The 24,138-nt window shown below is 46.0% G+C and overlaps 1 protein-coding gene across 1 annotated transcript in view; it reads left to right on the forward strand.

The window, feature by feature from the left end:
• The window catches only part of LOC133658365 (rho guanine nucleotide exchange factor 26-like), a 76,327-nt gene that overhangs the window by 23,463 nt on the left and 28,726 nt on the right, over nt 1-24,138 (forward strand). Inside the window, exons 7-11 of the mRNA XM_062060293.1 lie at nt 287-439; nt 1,720-1,849; nt 6,754-6,828; nt 14,203-14,292; nt 14,394-14,548. Coding sequence (XP_061916277.1) covers nt 287-439; nt 1,720-1,849; nt 6,754-6,828; nt 14,203-14,292; nt 14,394-14,548 — 603 coding nt within the window. The remainder of the gene's footprint in view (nt 1-286; nt 440-1,719; nt 1,850-6,753; nt 6,829-14,202; nt 14,293-14,393; nt 14,549-24,138) is intronic.

Consider the following 24,138-nt stretch of genomic DNA (forward strand, 5'->3'; position numbering starts at 1 on the left):
TATCCTGGAGCATTCAAAGTTCCTTTCACTGGAACTAAGGGGCCAAGCCCAACTCCTGAAAAACAACCCCATTAGGACACCTGATTCTGATCATTTGGATGGGTGGCCAAATACTTTTGGCAATATAGTGTATAATAAATGGAAATGGGTCAAGCGCACAACGGACGTTCAAGCTGAAGTCTATTTCCCTCTAGAGCGCCCCAATCCATTGACTCAGCTGTTTCTGGCTCACATGGGTTGGAGCTAATGGCACGCTAACTTGTTGTGACTCCTCCCCTGTGTTTAGGTTCTTTAAGGAATTGGAGGAGAAACACCAGCACAGCATAGTGATCGATGACATCAGCGATATTGTTTGCACGCACGCCGAGTCCAACTTTGATCCTTACGTGACGTACTGCTCCAACGAGGTCTACCAACAGAGAACCCTGCAGAGGCTCTTGTGAGTGACTGCACTCAGACCTTCTTATCACATCTCCTGTGGCCTTCACCCACAATGTAACGTTTGTACTCACACACACACACACACACACACACACACACACACACACACACACACACACACACACACACACACACACACACACACACACACACACACACACACACACACAGTGGTGGTCAAAAGTTTGCATACACTTGTAAGGAACATCATGTCATGGCTGTCTTAAGTTTCCAATCATTTCTACAACTCTTATTTTTTTGTGATAGAGTGATTGGAGCACATACTTGTGGGTCACAAAAAACATTCATGAAGTTTGCTTCTTTTATGAATTGATTATGGGTCAACTGAAAATGTGAGCAAATCTGCTGGGTCAAAAGTATACATACAGCAATGTTAATATTTGCTTACATGTCCCTTGGCAAGTTTCACTGCAATAATGCACTTTTGGTAGCCATCCACAAGCTTCTGCTTGAGTTTTTGACCACAAAATTGGTGCAGTTCAGCTAAATGTGTTGCTTTTCTGACATGGACTTGTTTCTTCAGCATTGTCCCCACATTTAAGTCAGGACTTTGGGAAGGCCATTCTAAAACGTTCATTCTAGCCTGATTTAGCCATTCCTTTACCACTTTTGAGGTGTGTTTGGGGTCATTGTCTTGTTGGAACACCCAACTGCGCCCAAGACCCAACCTCCGGACTGATGATTTTAGCTTGTCCTGAAGAATTTGGAGGTAATCCTCCTTTTTCATTGTCCCATTTAAAGCACCAGTTTCATTGGCAGCAAAACAGGCCCAGAGACCACAGAACTTTCTTCCAGAATGTCTTATCTTTGTCCATGTGATGTCAAATGAAACAAAAATGGAGCTGTTTGGCCACAATACCCAGCAATATGTTTGGAGGAGAAAAGGTGAGGCCTTTAATCCCAGAAACACCAGGCCTACCGTCAAGCGTGGTGGTGGTAGTATTATGCTCTGGGCCTTGTGGATGGCTACCAAAAGCGCTGTCTGGTTGAATTTTTGACCACTCCTCTTGACAAAATTGGTGCAGTTCAGCTAAATGTGTTGGTTTTCTGAAATGTACTTGTTTCTTCCGCATTGTCCCAAAGTCAGGACTTTAGGAGGGGCATTCTAAAACCTGATTTAGCCATTCCTTTACCACTTTTGACACAGGCGTTCTTCTCACATCTCCTGAGGCTTTCACCCAGAATGTACTCTGACACTTTGACCTTGGAAGTTTACTACATTTTCCCTAAACGCTCGTCCTCCTCCTCATGCTGTAGGGCCAAGAATCCAGTTTTCAAGGAGGTGCTGACCAGGATCGAGGGCCACCCCGACTGCAGGAACCTCCCCATGATCTCCTTCCTCATCCTGCCCATGCAGAGGGTCACACGTCTGCCCTTACTCATGGACGTGAGTGTGCATGAGCTTTGGAATTAGGCTGCTTGGACTGTTATGCAACAGTTGTTTGTTCATTGTTTGTTCATTGTTGCACACTAAACTGCATGCATGTGCTTCAGCTCACTAACCTCCCACTTGTTGTCATGACCCACATTTCCCACTTCTTCTTCTCTTCTCATTGTTTTCCTCCTGCTTGCTTTCTCATGCTCCATTGTCACCCGCCAAAATGTTGTTGGTGTCTCCCAGTGGTCACTGGTCAACATATACTTGTTGGTGTCTCCCAGGGGTCACTGGTCAACATGGACTTGTTGGTGTCTCTCAGGGGTCACTGGTCAACAACATGGTGTCTCCCAGGGATAACTGGTCAACATGTTGTTGGTGTCTCCCAGGGGTCACTGGTCAACATGTTGTTGGTGTCTCCCAGGGGTCACTGGTCAACATGGACTTGTTGGTGTCTCCCAGGGGTCACTGGTCAACATGTTGTTGGTGTCTCCCAGGGGTCACTGGTCAACATGGAGTTTTTGGTGTCTCCCAGGGGTCACTGGTCAACATGGAGTTGTTGGTGTCTCCCAGGGGTCACTGGTCAACATGTTGTTGGTGTCTCCCAGGGGTCACTGGTCAACATGGAGTTTTTGTTCTCGCCCAGGGGTTACTGGTCAACATGGAGTTGTTGGTGTCTCCCAGGGGTCACTGGTCAACATGGAGTTTTTGGTGTCTCCCAGGGGTCACTGGTCAACATGGAGTTTTTGGTGTCTCCCAGGGGTCACTGGTCAACATGGAGTTGTTGGTGTCTCCCAGGGGTCACTGGTCAACATGTTGTTGGTGTCTCCCAGGGGTCACTGGTCAACATGGAGTTTTTGTTCTCGCCCAGGGGTTACTGGTCAACATGGAGTTGTTGGTGTCTCCCAGGGGTCACTGGTCAACATGGAGATTTTGGTCTCGCCCAGGGGTTACTGGTCAACATGGAGTTGTTGGTGTCTCATAGGGGTCACTGGTCAACATGGAGTTGTTGGTGTCTCCCAGGGGTTACTGGTCAACATGGAGTTGTTGGTGTCTCCCAGGGGTCACTGGTCAACATGGAGTTGTTGGTGTCTCCCAGGGGTCACTGGTCAACATGGAGTTTTTGGTGTCTCCCAGGGGTCACTGGTCAACATGTTGTTGGTGTCTCCCAGGGGTCACTGGTCAACATGGACTTGTTGGTGTCTCCCAGGGGTCACTGGTCAACATGTTGTTGGTGTCTCCCAGGGGTCACTGGTCAACATGGAGTTTTTGGTGTCTCCCAGGGGTCACTGGTCAACATGGAGTTGTTGGTGTCTCCCAGGGGTCACTGGTCAACATGTTGTTGGTGTCTCCCAGGGGTCACTGGTCAACATGGAGTTTTTGTTCTCGCCCAGGGGTTACTGGTCAACATGGAGTTGTTGGTGTCTCCCAGGGGTCACTGGTCAACATGGAGTTTTTGGTGTCTCCCAGGGGTCACTGGTCAACATGGAGTTTTTGGTGTCTCCCAGGGGTCACTGGTCAACATGGAGTTGTTGGTGTCTCCCAGGGGTCACTGGTCAACATGTTGTTGGTGTCTCCCAGGGGTCACTGGTCAACATGGAGTTTTTGTTCTCGCCCAGGGGTTACTGGTCAACATGGAGTTGTTGGTGTCTCCCAGGGGTCACTGGTCAACATGGAGTTTTTGGTCTCGCCCAGGGGTTACTGGTCAACATGGAGTTGTTGGTGTCTCATAGGGGTCACTGGTCAACATGGAGTTGTTGGTGTCTCCCAGGGGTTACTGGTCAACATGGAGTTGTTGGTGTCTCCCAGGGGTCACTGGTCAACATGGAGTTGTTGGTGTCTCCCAGGGGTCACTGGTCAACATGGAGTTTTTGGTGTCTCCCAGGGGTCACTGGTCAACATGGAGTTGTTGGTGTCTCCCAGGGGTCACTGGTCAACATGTTGTTGGTGTCTCCCAGGGGTCACTGGTCAACATGGAGTTTTTGTTCTCGCCCAGGGGTTACTGGTCAACATGGAGTTGTTGGTGTCTCCCAGGGGTCACTGGTCAACATGGAGTTTTTGGTCTCGCCCAGGGGTTACTGGTCAACATGGAGTTGTTGGTGTCTCATAGGGGTCACTGGTCAACATGGAGTTGTTGGTGTCTCCCAGGGGTTACTGGTCAACATGGAGTTGTTGGTGTCTCCCAGGGGTCACTGGTCAACATGGAGTTGTTGGTGTCTCCCAGGGGTCACTGGTCAACATGGAGTTTTTGGTCTCTCCCAGGGGTTACTGGTCAACATGGAGTTGTTGGTGTCTCCCAGGGGTCACTGGTCAACATGGAGTTGTTGGTGTCTCCCAGGGGTTACTGGTCAACATGGAGTTGTTGGTGTCTCCCAGGGGTTACTGGTCAACATGGAGTTGTTGGTGTCTCCCAGGGGTCACTGGTCAACATGGAGTTGTTGGTGTCTCCCAGGGGTCACTGGTCAACATGGAGTTGTTGGTGTCTCCCAGGGGTCACTGGTCAACATGGACTTGTTGGTGTCTCCCAGGGGTCACTGGTCAACATGGACTTGTTGGTGTCTCTCAGGGGTCACTGGTCAACAACATGGTGTCTCCCAGGGGTCACTGGTCAACATGTTGTTGGTGTCTTCCAGGGGTCACTGGTCAACATGTTGTTGGTGTCTCCCAGGGGTCACTGGTCAACATGGAGTTGTTGGTGTCTCCCAGGGGTTACTGGTCAACATGGAGTTGTTGGTGTCTCCCAGGGGTCACTGGTCAACATGGACTTGTTGGTGTCTCCCAGGGGTCACTGGTCAACATGGACTTGTTGGTGTCTCCCAGGGGTCACTGGTCAGCGTGTTGTTGGTGTCTCCCAGGGGTCACTGGTCAACATGGAGTTGTTGGTGTCTCCCAGGGGTCACTGGTCAACATATACTTGTTGGTGTCTCCCAGGGGTCACTGGTCAACATAGACTTGTTGGTGTCTCCCAGGGGTCACTGGTCAACATGGACTTGTTGGTGTCTCTCAGGGGTCACTGGTCAACAACATGGTGTCTCCCAGAGGTCACTGGTCAACATGTTGTTGGTGTCTCCCAGGGGTCACTGGTCAACATGTTGTTGGTGTCTCCCAGGGGTCACTGGTCAACATGGACTTGTTGGTGTCTCCCAGGGGTCACTGGTCAACATGGACTTGTTGGTGTCTCTCAGGGGTCACTGGTCAACAACATGGTGTCTCCCAGGGGTCACTGGTCAACATGTTGTTGGTGTCTTCCAGGGGTCACTGGTCAACATGTTGTTGGTGTCTCCCAGGGGTCACTGGTCAACATGGAGTTTTTGGTGTCTCCCAGGGGTCACTGGTCAACATGGAGTTGTTGGTGTCTCCCAGGGGTCACTGGTCAACATGTTGTTGGTGTCTCCCAGGGGTCACTGGTCAACATGGAGTTTTTGTTCTCGCCCAGGGGTTACTGGTCAACATGGAGTTGTTGGTGTCTCCCAGGGGTCACTGGTCAGCATGTTGTTGGTGTCTCCCAGGGGTCACTGGTCAACATGGAGTTGTGGTGTCTCCCAGGGGTCACTGGTCAACATGGACTTGTTGGTGTCTCCCAGAGGTCACTGGTCAACATGTTGTTGGTGTCTCCCAGGGGTCACTGGTCAACATGGAGTTTTTGTTCTCGCCCAGGGGTTACTGGTCAACATGGAGTTGTTGGTGTCTCCCAGGGGTCACTGGTCAACATGGAGTTTTTGGTCTCGCCCAGGGGTTACTGGTCAACATGGAGTTGTTGGTGTCTCATAGGGGTCACTGGTCAACATGGAGTTGTTGGTGTCTCCCAGGGGTTACTGGTCAACATGGAGTTGTTGGTGTCTCCCAGGGGTCACTGGTCAACATGGAGTTGTTGGTGTCTCCCAGGGGTCACTGGTCAACATGGAGTTGTTGGTGTCTCCCAGGGGTCACTGGTCAACATGGAGTTTTTGGTGTCTCCCAGGGGTCACTGGTCAACATGGAGTTGTTGGTGTCTCCCAGGGGTCACTGGTCAACATGTTGTTGGTGTCTCCCAGGGGTCACTGGTCAACATGGAGTTTTTGTTCTCGCCCAGGGGTTACTGGTCAACATGGAGTTGTTGGTGTCTCCCAGGGGTCACTGGTCAACATGGAGTTTTTGGTCTCGCCCAGGGGTTACTGGTCAACATGGAGTTGTTGGTGTCTCATAGGGGTCACTGGTCAACATGGAGTTGTTGGTGTCTCCCAGGGGTTACTGGTCAACATGGAGTTGTTGGTGTCTCCCAGGGGTCACTGGTCAACATGGAGTTGTTGGTGTCTCCCAGGGGTCACTGGTCAACATGGAGTTGTTGGTGTCTCATAGGGGTCACTGGTCAACATGGAGTTGTTGGTGTCTCCCAGGGGTTACTGGTCAACATGGAGTTGTTGGTGTCTCCCAGGGGTCACTGGTCAACATGGAGTTGTTGGTGTCTCCCAGGGGTCACTGGTCAACATGGAGTTGTTGGTGTCTCCCAGGGGTCACTGGTCAACATGGACTTGTTGGTGTCTCCCAGGGGTCACTGGTCAACATGGACTTGTTGGTGTCTCCCAAGGGTCACTGGTCAGCATGTTGTTGGTGTCTCCCAGGGGTCACTGGTCAACATGGAGTTGTTGGTGTCTCCCAGGGGTCACTGGTCAACATGGAGTTGTTGGTGTCTCCCAGGGGTTACTGGTCAACATGGAGTTGTTGGTGTCTCCCAGGGGTCACTGGTCAACATGGAGTTGTTGGTGTCTCCCAGGGGTCACTGGTCAACATGGAGGTTTCTGGATCCTGAGAATGTTTAGTTTCCCACAGCTGCTTTTGATTTTGGATATGCTGTCAGGCCTGATAATGTGCGCTTTTAAAAGGTTCTATCCAGTTTGTGTTCAGCGTGTGACTAACGTGTGCTCTGCTTCCTGCAGACAATTTGCCAGAAGATTCCTAAAGAGTCCACACAGTATGAAGAGTGTAAGAAGGCTTTACATGCTGTCAGCAAGGTCAGTGAACAACTTCCATGTTATATATCAAGTTCAAGTTCAAGTACACACTAGGTGTGGTGAAATTATTCTCTGCGTTTTAACCATCCCCTTGTCCCACCCCCTGGGAGGTGAGGAGAGCAGTGAGCAGCAGCGGTGGCCGCGCTCTGGAATAATTTTTGGTGATTTAACACCCAATTCCAACCCTTGATGCTGAGGCCAAGCAGGGAGGTAATGGCTCCCATTTTTATAGTCTTTGGTATGACTCGGCAGGGGTTTGAACTCACGACCTACCCATCTCAGGGCGGACACTCTAACCACTAGGTCACTGAGTAGGTCAAATATCACAAAAAAACTCTCTTTATTTTACATAATTTGTTACAGTAGTCATTGAGAAATGTCAAAAAAAGTAAATTAAAAAAGCCAAAATAATGAATTAGCCAATGATTCCTGACAAGGTATATGTCAGGACAAGGAAACATTTTAATTTAGCTTGGTCAAACAATGCAGTAAATGTTTAGGAACTGAGGAGACACATTTTTTCCCATTCTTGCTTGATGTACAGCTTAAGTTATTCAACAGTCTCCCTTCTGATATTTTAGCCTTCAACATTTTCAATGGGAGACAGGTCTGGACTACAGGCAGGTCAGTCTAGTACCCACACTCTTTTACTATGAAGCCACACTGTTGTAACACGTGGCTTGGCATTGTCTTGCTGAAATAAGCAGGGGCGTCCATGATAACGTTGTTTGGATGGCAACATATGTTGCTCCAAAAGCTGTATGTACCTTTCAGCATTAATGGTGCCTTCACAGATGTGTAAGTTACCCATGCCTTGGCCAATAATACACCTTCATACCATCACAGATGCTGCCTTTTACACTTTGACCCTAGAACAGTCCAGATGGTTCTTTTCCTTTTTGTTCGTCCACAGTTTCCAAAAACAATTTGAAATGTGGACTCGTCAGACCACAAAACACTTTGCCACTTTGCATCAGTCCATCTTAAATGAGCTCAGGCCCATTTAAGCCGGCGGCGTTTCTGGGTGTTGTTGATAAATGGCTTTGGCTTTGTATAGTAGACTTTTAACTTGCATTTACAAATGTAGCGACCAACTGTAGTTACTGTTTTCTGAAGTGTTCCTGAGCCCATGTGGCAATATCCTTTACACACTGATGTCGCTTTTTGATGCAGTACCGCCTGAGGGATCTAAGGTCACGGGTTTAGACGCTTACGTGCAGTGATTTCTCCAGATTTTCTGAACCTTTTGATGATATTACGGAGCGCAGATGGTGAAATCCCTAAATTCCTTGCAATAGCTGGTTGAGAAATGTTGTCCTTAAACAATTTGCTCAGGCATTTGTTGACAAAGTGGTGACCCTCGCCCCATCGACGAAGCATCGGAGGTAATGTGATTCACTCGTGCCTCACAGCGGATCGGAACAGCAGAAATAAGCCCCTGACTGGAAGGATAGATCGAAGATCAACAATTTTACTATTACTTCTACTCTCAGGAGACACTGAACTAAACCCTGGACCAGTAACCACCCGGTTAATGTTGTCTCGCCGGGCGAAGCCTAGCAATGTTGTTTCTAACGACGCCAATAAAGCTAGCTTAGCTGCGGGACCTCGTCGGAGCTATGCTAAAAACATTAGGTGGAGACCTACGCCAGCTCTCATATGCTCATCACCACCCGAGCTCACCGGCTTCCAGGGGTTGGTGGCACGGCGGAGGACTTCACCCCGATCATCGGTCCGGTCGGCGAGACGGAGGAAGACAGCCCAGACATCGGTGAGGACAGCGGTGAGGACAGCGGTGAGGACAGCGGTGAGGACAGCGGTGAGGACAGCGGCGCGGCGGCGGAAGGCGAAATGACTTTTGACGACACCCCAGTCGCCATTAAAGTCGGCAGTGCGGAGGTCCTTTCAACCTCTCCCCAAACCCTGAGGGTTATCACCGCGTCACCTGGACCCCCTGCGGCCTACACAAGATTCAGGGGATTATTTGTACATCCCTGGTCATTGTTCTCAACCACACCAAAACCCGTGAAAACCACGTCCACCCCCACCAGCCCTACTTGGGCCCCCCCTCGTCAACTCCGCCCCTCCCCCATCACCTGGCCGACGGAAAATGGGCCTCTCTCCCCCTGCCCCAAGTCTCTCCACACAAACAGTGAATTGGACTGCAGTACAACTTCAATAACAACCAACATCCCTCCATCTTCTGGACAATACCTCTCCCCAGCAGACTCTGTTGTTTTTTTGGTTCCAGTGGACTACACATCATCCACCTTAATGTGAACAGCCTCTCTGGAACTAAACTCGACCTAATCAGAGAAATGTTCCACATCAATAAGGTAAAAATCATGTGTTTCTCTGAAACTAAATTAGATCAAAGTGTTTCTGACTCAGAGATAGAGATAGAAAACTTCTCGGTTATCAGAAAGGACAGGAATAAACATGGTGGTGTTTGTATGTATATTCACCAGGTTATAAAATACATAACTCGCACTGATCTTAACCACAATGCCCTTGAATCTGTGTGGGCAGAAATCTAATTTAAAAATGTCTGTATACAGACCCCCTAATCACAGTGATGTCTATGGTGCTCTCGAGGAGTGCTTAGCTGGGGTAGACAACATGGAGAAAATTATAACTGGAGATCTGAACACAGATATTCAACGCAGAGATGCGCCTGTCTTCAAATCTTACAGCAAGCTTTGTAATCTGCACGGTCTCTCCCAGCTAATAACACTACCCACAAGGGTGTGTGATTCCACCCAATCAACCATAGATCTCATTTTCACATCAGACCGGCCTAACATAAAAAATAATGGGGTCATGATCTGTGGTCTTAGCGACCACTATCTAACCTTCTGCACCCGCAAAATAACTAAACCCAAAGCCAATGGCCACATAACAGCTCAATCCAGATCCCTTAAAACATACTCCAGTAATAATTTCAACCTTAAATTAGGCGAGTGGGACTGGTCCCCTGTGCTCACGAGCAACCTGGTCGATGATGTTTGGGATCGCTTCAAAACAGCGTTCCTAGCGATACTAAATGATATGGCTCCCGTGAGAACAGTCAAGATCAAAGCCCGCTCTGAACCATGGATGAATCCGGACCTAGGTTACTTTTAGAAGTCCACTCCAGATCACACCTCACTTCTACCCACTTCTCCAAAGTGGGCTGGCTCAGGGTGGAGGACAGAGTAAAACAACTTGCACTGAGCCTAGTCTATAAAATCCGCTACACCTCCCTGATACCGAAGTACATGTCAAACTACTTCCATAACGTAAATGACCGCCATAACCACAACACCAGGGGGAGCTCCACAAACCATGTTAAACCCAGATTCCGATCTAACAAAGGTCTTAACTCATTCTTCTTCTATGCCACATCCATATGGAATGCGCGCCCAACAGGTGTAAAAGAAAGTGCATCTCTATGCTCCTTCAAAACCGCACTAAAATAACACCTCCAGGCAACTTCAACCCTTGAGTAACACCGTCCCCCCTCCAAATCCCACCTCCCCGGATTGTAAATAATCAAATGTCCATCCATCCATCTTCAACCGCTTATCCGGAATCGGGTCGCGGGGACAACAGCTCCAGCAGAGACCCCCAGACTTCCCTCTCCAGAGCAACATTTGCGACTTCCTCCTGGGGAATCCCGAAGCGTTCCCAGGCCAGAGAGGAGATGTAATCCCCCCATCTGGTCCTTGGCCTGCCACGGGGTCTCCTCCCAGTGGGACGTGCAACGAGGACCTCTCTAGGGAGACGCTCGTGAGGCATCCGCAGAGATGCCCGAACCACCTAAGCTGGCTCCTTTCCAAGCAAAGGAGCAGCGGCTCTACTCCGAGTCTCTCTCGGGTGACTGAACTTCTCATCCTATCTCTAAGGGAGATGCCAGCCACCCTTCTGAGGAAACTCATTTCGGCCGCTTGTATCCGCGATCTTATTCTTTCGGTCATTACCCATAATCAAATGTAAATAATCAAATGTATATACTTGTTCTTATGCTTTCTGAACTCACTATGTTCACTGCTCGCTGTACATATCCTACCAAGTTAGACCTACACTGTTTCAATGTCCATTTCTCTGATGATGTAATGATGACTGAAGTGCTGATATCAACGAAACCTAACCCCACTCCCCTCCACATCCCACCCCCCGGATTGCAAATAATGTAAATAATTCAATGTATATAGTATACTCTGATGATTAACTTGTGTGATGACTGTATTATGCTGTTAGTATATATTTGTACCATGAATTGATTTACGTGGACCCCGACTTAAACAAGTTGAAAAACGTATTCGGGTGTTACCATTTAGTGGTCAATTGTACGGAATATGTACTGTACTGTGCAATCTACTAATAAAAGTTTCAACCAATCAATCAAACCCACCTGTTCCCAATTAGCCTGTTCACCAGTGGGATGGTCCGAATAAGTCTTTGATGAGCATTCCTCAACTTTCTCACTCTTTTTTGCCACTTGTGCCAGCTTTTTTGAAACATGTTGCAGGCATCAAATTCCAAATGAGCTAATATTTGCAAAAAATAACAAAGTTTCTCAGTGTAAACATAAAATATTTTGTCTTTGCAGTCTATTCAATTGAATATAAGTTAAAAAGGATTTGCAAATCATTGTTTTTTTATTTACCATTTACACAATGTGACAACTTCACTGCTTTTGGGCTTTATATATATATATATATATATATATATATATATATATATATATATATATATATATATATATGAAGCATACAAGTCTAGGTGATCTACCTTTTATACATATAAATGTTTAAATATATTTGTTAACATTAGCAGGTTAAAGGCTTTAAATAAAAATACAAACATGTTCAATACATGTAGATTCCTTTTTTCTTCTTAAAGACAAGAATATGTTTGTGTATTTGATATGACCTTACCCTGATTGCTTGTATTGATATTTGACATTACCTTACCCTGATTACTTGTATTGATATTTGACATTACCTTACCCTGATTACTTGTATTGATATTTGACATGACCTTACCCTGATTACTTGTATTGATTGGAATCAGACAAGACAGATTGTTCAGTAGTCACTGATTACATTCCACAACTTTGAAGTGACATTGTGGAGGGGAAAAAAGGCCATCCTGAAAGTGTTAGCTTTTTAGCTTTTTATTTGTCCGCTTTCCTAACTCCGTGAAAATGTGATTTATTATGTCATTATTGTGTGAATGATCCAAACATTCACACTATGCTTTTATACACCAAAATGCATCTATTTCTTCTTCTTCTTCTTCTTCTTCTCCAGATTTTGGCTCGCTCTACCTTCCACATATTTCACCCGATTCCAAGCGTTCCAACTTCAAACTGTTCAGCATATTCTGGAATTGCGGGCTTTCCCTAGACACGTTCCAAAAATTCCCAGATTTCCCAGAATTTCCAGTTTTCTCGGCCATTTTTCCCATTCAAAATGGATTGGCCATTTTTAAAACTTCCACCATTTCCACATTTTTCAACCCATTCAAACCATTCCACCACACATTCCACCATCATGGAAATTCAAACGACTCTTTTTCTAAGTTCCAAAACATTCCAGGAATATCCAGAATTCTCTGTTTTCCAAAGCCCTATTTTCACCCTTTTTTCTGGCGATTTAACCCACTTCAACCGTTCCACCGTCAAAACATTCCTTTTAATCAGGACAAAAAAATCGAAGTTGTTTTTTGAACTGGAAAAATTCCCGGTTTTCCTGAAATTCCGTAATACCATTTCTCAATTAAAAAACTGTTATTTCTTCAACATTTCTTGCCTGATTTAAACAATTCCAACACCAACCAATTCAGCTCATTCAGGACATTCATGCTCCTAATCATTTTCAAAACAATTCACGCTTTTCCCAAAATTCCCAAATTTCCAGGAAGTTCCCATTGAAATCACTGGGACATTTTTCAACCTATTCAAACCATTCTCCCATTAACACATTCCACTCATCCTGGACATTCAAACTAACACTTTCCCGAGTTCCAAACCAAATTCCGGTTTACCTGGAAATTCAAACTCTTCAACATTCAAACTATTCTTACATTCATACAAAATTCTGTCAGCATTTCACTTCAACTTCAACATTGGAGCCTTCACACGCAATTCCTTCAGGAATTGCCTCATCTAGTTGTGCCTTAATACTGTTATACATACTTAAAATGCATTTTTATTTTGCAATTGCCAAAAGTATTTGGCCACCTGCCTTGACTCACATATGAACTTGAAGTGCCATCCCATTCCTAACCCATAGGGTTCAATATGACCCTTTGCAACTATTACAGCTTCAACTCTTCTGGGAAGGCTGTCCACAAGGTTGCGGAATGTCTTTAGAGGAATTTTCCACCATTCTTCCAAAAGCGCATTGGTGAGGTCACACACTGATGTTGGTGGAGAAGGCCTGGCTCCAGTCTCCGTTGTAATTCATCCCAAAGGTTCAGGTCAGGACTCTGTGCAGGCCAGTCAAGTTCATCCACACCAGACTCTGTTATCCATGTCTTTATTGACTGTGCTTTGTGCACTGGTGCACAGTCATGTTGGAAGAGGAAGGGGCCTGCTCCAAACTGTTCCCACAAGGTTGGGAGCATGGAATTGTCCAAAATGTTTTGGTATCCTGGAGCATTCAAAGTTCCTTTCACTGGAACTGAGGGGCCAAGCCCAACTCCTGAAAAACAACACCATTAAGACACTTGATTCTGATTATTTGGAAGGGTGGCCAAAAACTTTTGGCAATATAGTGTATCTACTTGGATTTAATATACCGTAATTTCCGGACTATAAGCCGCACCTGACTATAAGCCGCACCAGCTAAATTTAGGGGAAAATACAGATTGCTCCATATATAAGCCGCACCCGACTATAAGCCGCAGGGTTTTGATGTGTAATTAGCGTAGTATATAGGGGTTCCTGCTACCACGGAGGGGATTGTCGGGACAGAGATGACTGTTTGGGTCCCATTTATTAACAATAAATCTTTCAATCATTCAATCAAACTTTCACATCTTTGACATGGCGAACAGCATTCGTGCAGAGTACAAATAATACAACGGTGCAAAGTAATACAAAGTGCTCGCCTGTACGTTATCAAAATAACCAGCCTACCGGTATATGAAAAGTCAGTCTTTAATCATTGTGTCATCGTCTTCCTCCTGCGTACTAAAACCACCGAAATCCTCTTCGTCGGTGTCGGAGAAGAACAGGCCGTAAATAAGCCGCACCCTTGTATAAGCCGCAGGGACCAGAACGAGGGGAAAAAGTAGCGGCTTATAGTCCGGAAATTACGGTACATATAATATATATTAGTTGACCTGCAAAGTACTACTTTTTTATATGTGTATTTGTCTGTGCAGGTGGTAAGGAAATGTAATGAGGGGGCGCGTACCATGGAGAGAACCGAGATGATGTATACCATCAACTCCCAGCTGGACTTTAAGATCAAGGTAGCGTAAGAACACGTTTTTTTGTACAACAAAAAGTAATTTTAAGGCAACATTGGTGCCAGTCTGTTCTATAATAATGAAAACATGTCTCTCCTCTACAGCCTTTCCCTCTGGTCTCCTCCTCCAGGTGGATGGTCAAGAGAGGAGAGCTGACAGCGCTTGTGGAGGACAATGGCATCTTCCTCAAGCGGACAGCGCGGCAACAGGTCTACTTCTTTCTCTTCAACGACGTCCTCATCGTCACTCGGAAGAAGAGGCAAGTGCAGCGTTGTGTGTGTGTGTGTGTGTGTGTGTGTGTATATGTATACATATATACATGTGTGTATATATATATATATAAGTTTTTTTTTTATAAATGCCGGAAGTTATATATATATATATATATATATATATATATATATATATATATATATATATATATATATATATATATATATATATATATATATATATATATATATATATATATATATATATATATATATATATCCTTTTTTTTTTATAAATGCCTGAAGTGTGAAATTGTATGTACCTGACAAGTTTGGGCTACCTTCTCCCTGCAGCCGTCAACAGAGGTGTCACGTGATGTTGTTGTGATGTCATCTGTGTCGAGTTATGAGTTGTACTATCTCAACTGAGGTAGTGGGATGGCGGTGTCCTCCGGCATGGGTGACATCACAACAACATCACGTGACACCTCTGATCAAGTCTGCAGAGGGAAAGTAGCCAAAGCTTGACAGGTACAAACAATTTTACTATTCAGGCTTTTATAGACGGACCTTGTTTATATACAGTGATGGTCAAAAGTGTACGTACACTTGTAAAGAACATAATCTCATGGCTGTCTTGAGTTTCCAATCATTTCTACAACTCTAATTTTTTTGTGATAAAGTGATTGGAGCACATACTTGTTGGTCGCAAAAAACATTCATGAAGTTTGCTTTTTTTATGAATTTATTGTGGGTCTACTGAAAATGTGAGCAATTCTGCTGGGTCAAAAGTATACATACAGCAATGTTAATATTTGCTTACATGTCCCTTGGCAAGTTTCACTGCAATAAGGCGCTTTTGGTAGCCATCCACAAGCTTCTGCTTGAATTTTTGACCACAAAATTGGTGCAGTTCAGCTAAATGTGTTGCTTTTCTGACATGGACTTGTTTCTTCAGCATTGTCCACACGTGTAAGTCAGGACTTTGGGAAGGTCATTCTAAAACCTTCATTCTAGCCTGATTTAGACAAAAATGTAAATCAGGCTAGAATGAAGGTTTTAGAACGGCCTTCCCAAAGTATGTGCTCCAATCTCTCTATCACAAAAAAATAAGAGTTGTAGAAATGATTGGAAACTCAAGACACCCATGACATGATGTTCTTTACAAGTGTATGTACACTTTTGATCGCGACTGTAAATGTATGATCAGTAGGCCAAATGAACGTTTTCACTACACACAGTATAATATCATAATGCAGAGCAGAACAATTTCCCACTAAAAGCTGCAGGTGTTGAAACCTGGCACTTTACCATCAAGTGTTTTTCTGCAAGTTGTCACCTGGCCCCTTTTGTGTTGACTCATCAAAACTAGGTAGCATCACAGAGGGAACTCTTAAGGTAGCATCACGGAGGGAAAACTTAAGGTAGCATCACAGAGGGAAAACTTAAGGTAACATCACATAGGGAAAACTTAAGGTAGCATCACAGAGTGAAAACTTAAGGTAGCATCACAGAGTGAAAACTTAAGGTAACATCACATAGGGAAAACTTAAGGTAGCATCACAGAGTGAAAACTTAAGGTAGCATCACATAGGGAAAACTTAAGGTAGCATCACAGAGTGAAAACTTAAGGTAGCATCACATAGGGAAAACTTAAGGTAGCATCACAGAGTGAAAACTTAAGGTAACATCACAGAGGGAAAACTTAAGGTAGCATCACAGAGGGAAAACTTAAGATAGCATCACAGAGTGAAAACTTAAGGTAGCATCACAGAGGGAAAACTTAAGGTAGCATCACCGAGGGAAAACTTAAGGTAGCATCATGGAGGGAAAACTTAAGGTAGCATCACAGAGGGAAAACTTAAGGTAGCATCAGGGAGGGAAAACTCAAGGTAGCATCAGGGAGGGAAAACTTAAGGTAGCATCACGGAGGGAAAACTTAAGGTAGCATCACAGAGGGAAAACTTAAGGTCGCATCACAGAGGGAAAACTTAAGCTAGCATCAGGGAGGGAAAACTTAAGGTAGCATCACAGAGGGAAAACTTAAGGTAGCATCACGGAGGGAAAACTCAAGGTAGCATCAGGGAGGGAAAACTTAAGGTAGCATCAGGGAGGGAAAACTTAAGGTAGCATCACAGAGGGAAAACTTAAGGTAGCATCACGGAGGGAAAACTTAAGCTAGCATCACGGAGGGAAAACGTTGTCAAAAAAATGTCTTTCATTTGCAGGTGTAACATGTGTGTGTGTGCTACAAAATCCTTTCCTGCCCTTCTTGCTCGCCCACTCTCTGGAAGGGATTGTCCCCCTGACTTGCACACTCACAATTCCTCAGAATCCCAAAGGTGGGGGGAAAATGAAACATTCCATATGATGTTTTTTTCTTGGACTAGAATCTGGAAAGGCAGACTGCTTCAGCGTGTGCTGGTCAGCTTGGGTTTTGGGAAAAGCACTTCTGGGAAATGGGAGTGTGAATGGGAGAAGCTGTTAAAATATTGCTTTATTCTGCAGTGTCACGCTCGTCTGCCTAGTGCAGCCATCAAAAGGCGATACGGCGGACCACTTAGGTAATTCGCAAGGTCACAAACTTCTTCATACTTGCATTCTGGGGATACATGCAACCATATTTTGGGCTCTTCAGTAACATCTGTTCTCATTGATCAAGTATTGGCCTATCATCAGGGAAGGGTGAAAAGTACAACCACACCTTTTAACTGCCTTGTCTTCAATATTATTGCCAGCTTTCTGGGCCTGCTCACAATACCGTCTGTAGAAAAGTACCCTATGCATTTTGAACAATATCTGGTTTCAAAAGGTAAGATGCAATTTTTAACCAATCTTCTTCAAACTTTTAGGAATTATTGTTGAAGCTGCTATATGTCACTGACCCAACATTCCTTTGCAATACAATCATTTAACAACAACTGCTAGCATATGTTACCATTAGCAGGGCTTGAATTTAACCACGGCCCTAAAAAAATTGACCAACATTAGTGGCAACAACTTGCCGTGACCGCCCTTGACTTTGTACTTGTTAATGGATGAGGCATATAATTGTCCACGGCAAAATGGTAATTTGCGATACAATTCCAGGTCGTTAGTCACACCATCTACTTTAAATATTACAGATGCCCCGTCATTCCCTCTATCAAAAGGGAAAAATAGAGTTAAAGGTATAATGAAATGACAAAAAGCTGACAAGTTTATATTAATAATGAATAAAAAAAAACCCTGTATATGTATGCTTGCATGCTTTGGAGCCCCTGCCTGGAAAGAAAATAATGTTTGCCTTGGTGCCCTTCTAACTTGCCTTGGTGCTCTAAAATGTGAGCCCTCCTTTAAGGCAACACTTGCCTTGACCTTAAAAAGTAAAAATTCAAGGCCTGCATTAGTGGTTTAAAAGAAGATGAATAACAAACAATGTGTATATTTCTCTCAATTTAAATGAATGCAGAGTGTCTTTAGGGCCGGATAAGATGATATTTGTCACTTGATAGTGATAGTGTTTACTAGGGGTGTGGGAAAAAATCGATTCGAATTTGAATCGTGATTCTCACGTTGTGCGATTCAGAATCGATTCTCATTTTTAAAAAATCAATTTTTTATTTTTTATTTATTTAAAGTTAAGTTAAAGTTAAAGTTAAAGTACCAATGATTGTCACACACACACTAGGTGTGGTGAAATTTGTCCTCTGCATTTGACCCATCTCCTTGTTCACCCCCTGGGAGGTGAGGGGAGCAGTGGGCAGCAGCGGTGCCGCGCCCGGGAATCATTTTTGGTGATTTAACCCCCAATTCCAACCCTTGATGCTGAGTGCCAAGCAGGGAGGTAATGGGTCCCATTTTTTTATAGTCTTTGGTATGACTCGGCCGGGGTTTGAACTCACAACCTACCGATCTCAGGGCGGACACTCTAACCACTAGGCCACTGAGTAGGTGTATTTATTTATTTACATTTGTATTTTTTTATTTTATTTTTTTTAATTAATCAATCCAACAAAACAATACACAGCAATACCATAACAATGCAATCCAATTCCAAAACCAAACCCGACCCAGCAACACTCAGAACTGCAATAAACAGAGCAATGGAGAGGAGACACAAACACGACACAGAACAAACCAAAAGTAGTGAAACAAAAATGAATATTATCAACAACAGTATCAATATTAGTTACAATTTCAACATAGCAGTGATTAAAAATCCCTCATTGACATTATCATTAGACATTTAAAAAAATAAAATAAAATGACTCCACTCTGAGCTGCCACCTTACCGTTGTAGAGGAGTTTGCGTGTCCCAATGATCCTAGGAGCTATGTTGTCGGGGGCTTTATGCCCCCTGGTAGGGTCTCCCAAGACAAACTGGTCCTAGGTGAGGGATCAGACAAAGAGCAGCTCGAAGACCTCAATGAGAAATAAAAACTATGGACCCAGATTTCCCTCGCCCGGACGCGGGTCACCGGGGCCCCCCTCTGGAGCCAGGCCCGGAGGTGGGGCACGATGGCGAGCGCCTGGTGGCCGGGCCTGTCCCCGTGGGGCCCGGCCGGGCACAGCCCGAAGAGGCAACGTGGGTTCCCCTCCAATGGGCTCACCACCCATAGCAGGGGTCATAGAGGTCGGGTGCGATGTGAGCTGGGCGGCAGCCGAAGGCAGGGCACTTGGCGGTCCGATCCTCGGCTACAGAAGCTAGCTCTTGGGACGTTGAACGTCACCTCGCTGGGGGGTAAGGAGCCTGAGCTAGTGCGCAAGGTGGAGAAGTTCCGACTAGACATAGTCAGACTCACTTCGACGCACAGCAAGGGCTCTGGAACCAGTTCTCTCGAGAGGGGCTGGACTCTCTTCTACTCTGGCGTTGCCGGCAGTGAGAGGCGACGGGCTGGGGTGGCAATTCTTGTTGCCCCCCCGGCTCAGAGCCTGCATGCTGGAGTTCAACCCGGTGGACGAGAGGGTAGCTTTCCTCCGCCTTCGGGTGGGGGACGGGTCCTGACTGTGGTTTGCGCTTACGCGCCAAACCGCAGCTCAGAGTACCCACCCTTTTTGGATTCACTCGTGGGAGTACTTGAGAGTGCTCCCCCGGGTGATTCCCTCGTTCTACTGGGGGACTTCAACGCTCATGTTGGCAGCGACAGTGAAACCTGGAGAGGCGTGATTGGGAAGAATGGCTGCCCGGATCTGAACCCGAGCGGAGTTTTGTTATTGGAATTTTGTGCCCGTCACAGATTGTCCATAACGAACACCATGTTCACACATAAGGGTGTCCATATGTGCACTTGGCACCAGGACACCCTAGGCCGCAGTTCCATGATCGACTTTGTAGTTGTGTCGTCGGATTTGCGGCCTCATGTTTTGGACACTCGGGTGAAGAGAGGGGCGGAGCTTTCTACCGATCACCACCTGGTGGTGAGTTGGCTGCGATGGTGGGGGAGGATGCCGGACAGACCTGGCAGGCCCAAACGCATTGTGAGGGTTTGCTGGGAACGTCTGGCAGAGTCTCCTGTCAGAGAGAGTTTCAATTCCCACCTCCGGAAGAACTTTGAACATGTCACGAGGGAGGTGCTGGACATTGAGTCCGAATGGACCATGTTCCGCACCTCTATTGTCGAGGCGGCTGATTGGAGCTGTGGCCGCAAGGTAGTTGGTGCCTGTCGTGGCGGTAATCCTAGAACCCGTTGGTGGACACCGGCGGTGAGGGATGCCGTCAAGCTGAAGAAGGAGTCCTATCGGGTTCTTTTGGCTCATAGGACTCCTGAGGCAGCGGACAGATACCGACAGGCCAAGCGGTGTGCGGCTTCGGCGGTCGCGGAGGCAAAAACTCGGACATGGGAGGAGTTCGGGGAAGCCATGGAAAACGACTTCCGGACGGCTTCGAAGCGATTCTGGACCACCATCCGCCGCCTCAGGAAGGGGAAGCAGTGCACTATCAACACCGTGTACGGTGAGGATGGTGTTCTGCTGACCTCGACTGCGGATGTTGTGGATCGGTGGAGGGAATACTTCGAAGACCTCCTCAATCCCACCAACACGTCTTCCTATGAGGAAGCAGTGCCTGGGGCATCTGTGGTGGGCTCTCCTATTTCTAGGGCTGAGGTTGCTGAGGTAGTTAAAAAGCTCCTCGGTGGCAAGGCCCCGGGGGTGGATGAGATCCGCCCGGAGTTCCTTAAGGCTCTGGATGCTGTGGGGCTGTCTTGGTTGACAAGACTCTGCAGCATCGCATGGACATCGGGGGCGGTACCTCAGGATTGGCAGACCGGTGGTGGTTCCTCTCTTTAAGAAGGGGAACCAGAGGGTGTGTCCTAACTATCGTGGGATCACACTCAGCGTTCCCGGTAAGGTCTATTCAGGTGTGCTGGAGCGGAGGCTACGCCGGATAGTCGAACCTCTGATTCAGGAGGAACAGTGTGGTTTTCGTCCTGGTCGTGGAAATGTGGACCAGCTCTATACTCTCGGCAGGGTCCTTGAGGGTGCATGGGAGTTTGCCCAACCAGTCTACATGTGTTTTGTGGACTTGGAGAAGGCATTCGACCGTGTCCCTCGGGAAGTCCTGTGGGGAGTGCTCAGAGAGTACGGGGTATCGGACTGTCTGATTGTGGCGGTCCGCTCCCTGTATGATCAGTGCCAGAGTTTGGTCCGCATTGCCGGCAGTAAGTCGGACACGTTTCCAGTGAGGGTTGGACTCCGCCAAGGCTGCCCTTTGTCACCGATTCTGTTCATAACTTTTATGGACAGAATTTCTAGGCGCAGTCAAGGCGTTGAGGGGATCTGGTTTGATGGCTGCAGGATTAGGTCTCTGCTTTTTGCAGATGATGTGGTCCTGATGGCTTCATCTGGCCAGGATCTTCAGCTCTCGCTGGATCGGTTCGCAGCTGAGTGTGAAGCGACTGGGATGAGAATCAGCACCTCCAAGTCCGAATCCATGGTTCTCGCCCGGAAAAGGGTGGCGTGCCATCTCCGGGTTGCGGAGGAGACCCTGCCCCAAGTGGAGGAGTTCAAGTACCTCGGAGTCTTGTTCACGAGTGAGGGAAGAGTGGATCGTGAGATCGACAGGCGGATCGGTGCGGCGTCTTCAGTAATGCGGACGCTGTATCGATCCGTTGTGGTGAAGAAGGAGCTGAGCCGGAAGGCAAAGCTCTCAATTTACCGGTCGATCTACGTTCCCATCCTCACCTATGGTCATGAGCTTTGGGTTATGACCGAAAGGACAAGATCACGGGTACAAGCGGCCGAAATGAGTTTCCTCCGCCGGGTGGCGGGGCTCTCCCTTAGAGATAGGGTGAGAAGCTCTGCCATCCGGGGGGAGCTCAAAGTAAAGCCGCTGCTCCTCCACATGGAGAGGAGCCAGATGAGGTGGTTCAGGCATCTGGTCAGGATGCCACCCGAACGCCTCCCTAGGGAGGTGTTTAGGGCACGTCCGACCGGTAGGAGGCCACGGGGAAGACCCAGGACACATTGGGAAGACTATGTCTCCCGGCTGGCCTGGGAACGCCTCGGGATCCCCCGGGAGGGGCTGGACGAAGTGGCTGGGGAGAGGGAAGTCTGGGCTTCCCTGCTTAAGCTGCTGCCCCCGCGACCCGATCTCGGATAAGCGGAAGAAGATGGATGGATGGATGGAAAATAAAATGAACAATAGTGTCACACTTGCATCACATCTCATAAGCTTGACAACACACAGTGTCCAATATTTTCACAAAGATAAAATAAGTCATATTTTTGGTTCATTTAATAGTTAAAAATTTACATTATTGCAATCAGTTGATAAAACATTGTCCTTTACAATTCCAAAAGGTTTTTACAAAAATCTACTACTCTGCTTGCATGTCAGCAGACTGGGGTAGATCCTGCTGAAATCCTATGTATTGAATGAATAGACAATCGTTTTGAATCGGGAAAAAAATCGTTTTTGAATCGAGAATCGTGTTGAATTGAAAAAAAAATCGATTTTGAATCGAATCGTGACCCCAAGAATTGATATTGAATCGAATCGTGACCCCAATAATTGATATTGAATCGAATCGTGGGACACCCAAAGATTCACAGCCCTAGTGTTTACTCACATGTGACTTTTGGTCCATATAGTTGTGTCTATATGTATGTTAATATTTGCTTGCATGTCCCTCGGCAAGTTTCATTGCAATAAGGCGCTTTTGGTAGCATTCCACAAGCTTCTGCTTGAATTTTTAACCACTCCTCTTGACTAAATTGCTGCAGTTCAGCTAAATGTGTTGGTTTTCTGACATGAACTTTTTTCTTCAGCATTGTCCACGCCTTTAAGTCAGGATTTTGGGAAGGCCATTCTACAGCCTTCATTCTATCCTGATTTAGCCATTCTTTTACCACTTTTGACGTGTGTTTGGGATTAGCTCCAAATACTTCCAGACAAGCTAAAATCATCAGCCCGGAGGTTGGGTCTTGGGCGCAGTTGGGTGTGACCCAAACACACTTCAAAAGTGGTAAAGGAATGGCTAAATCAGGCTAGAATGAAGGTTTTAGAATGGCCTTCCCAAAGTCCTGACTTAAACGCGTGGACAATGCTGAAGAAAGAAGTCCATGTCAGAAAAGCAATACATTTAGCTGAACTGTACCAATGTTGTGGTCAAAAATTCAAGCAGAAGCTTGTGGATGGCTACCAAAAGCGCCTTATTGCAGTGGAATTTGCCAAGGGACATGTAAGCAAATATTAACATTGCTGTATGTATACTTTGACCCAGTAGATTTGCTCACATTTTCAGTAGACCCATAATAAATTCATAAAAGAAGCAAACTTCATGAATGTTTTTTGTGACCAACAAGTATGTGCTCCAATCACTCTATCACAAAAAAATAAGAGTTGTAGAAATGATTGGAAAATTATGTTCTTGACAAGGTTTGACCAGGACTGGAGGTTCTATACAGATCCATATCCGTGACATTCAGCAGCTTTACTTAATAAACATGTCTGAGGTCGCTAAGGCCAGGGGTCAAATTGCTAAGTACATGTTCCTTCAGAGTAAACATTTTCAACAATTTTCTTTTAACTTCCAGAGATTGTCTTATAAGACCAAATGTTTGTAGATGATGATTGATGATCAGTTTTTGTGTGTGGACATGATCTCAAAACAGAGGCGCTGGAGGCCAAAACTGGAGCAAAAGAGTTTGTTTAACTCAGGGATCACCAACGCGGTGCCCGCGGGCACCAGGTCGCCCGTAAGGACCAGATGAGTCGCCCGCGGGCCTGTTCTAAAAAAATAAATAAATAGATAAATAAAAATTTATTTTTTTATTTTTTTTTTTAAATTAAATCTACATAGAAAACACACAAGATACACTTTCAATCAGTGCATCAACCCAAACAACCTCCCCCATGCACACTCATCCACACCCACTCACACAAAAGGGGTTATTTCTTTCTGCTACCAATATTCGGGTTCCCACAACATAGACAACACATCTGCAAGGGACACAGTCCCTGAAGCACACATGATTGTATAGGCTGCTGGTCCACTAACATTTTCATTAATTACTATTTTTTATGTAATTATTTTTATATTGTTTTACTTTCTTTTTTTTTCCAAGAAAATGTTTTTTATTTATTTATCTTATTTTATTTTATTTTTTTTAAAATGGCCTTATCTTCAACAGACCAGGTTGTCAATGAAATTAG

Source organism: Entelurus aequoreus, linkage group LG10 (genome assembly GCF_033978785.1).
Source record: "Entelurus aequoreus isolate RoL-2023_Sb linkage group LG10, RoL_Eaeq_v1.1, whole genome shotgun sequence".
Lineage (NCBI taxonomy): Eukaryota > Metazoa > Chordata > Actinopteri > Syngnathiformes > Syngnathidae > Entelurus > Entelurus aequoreus.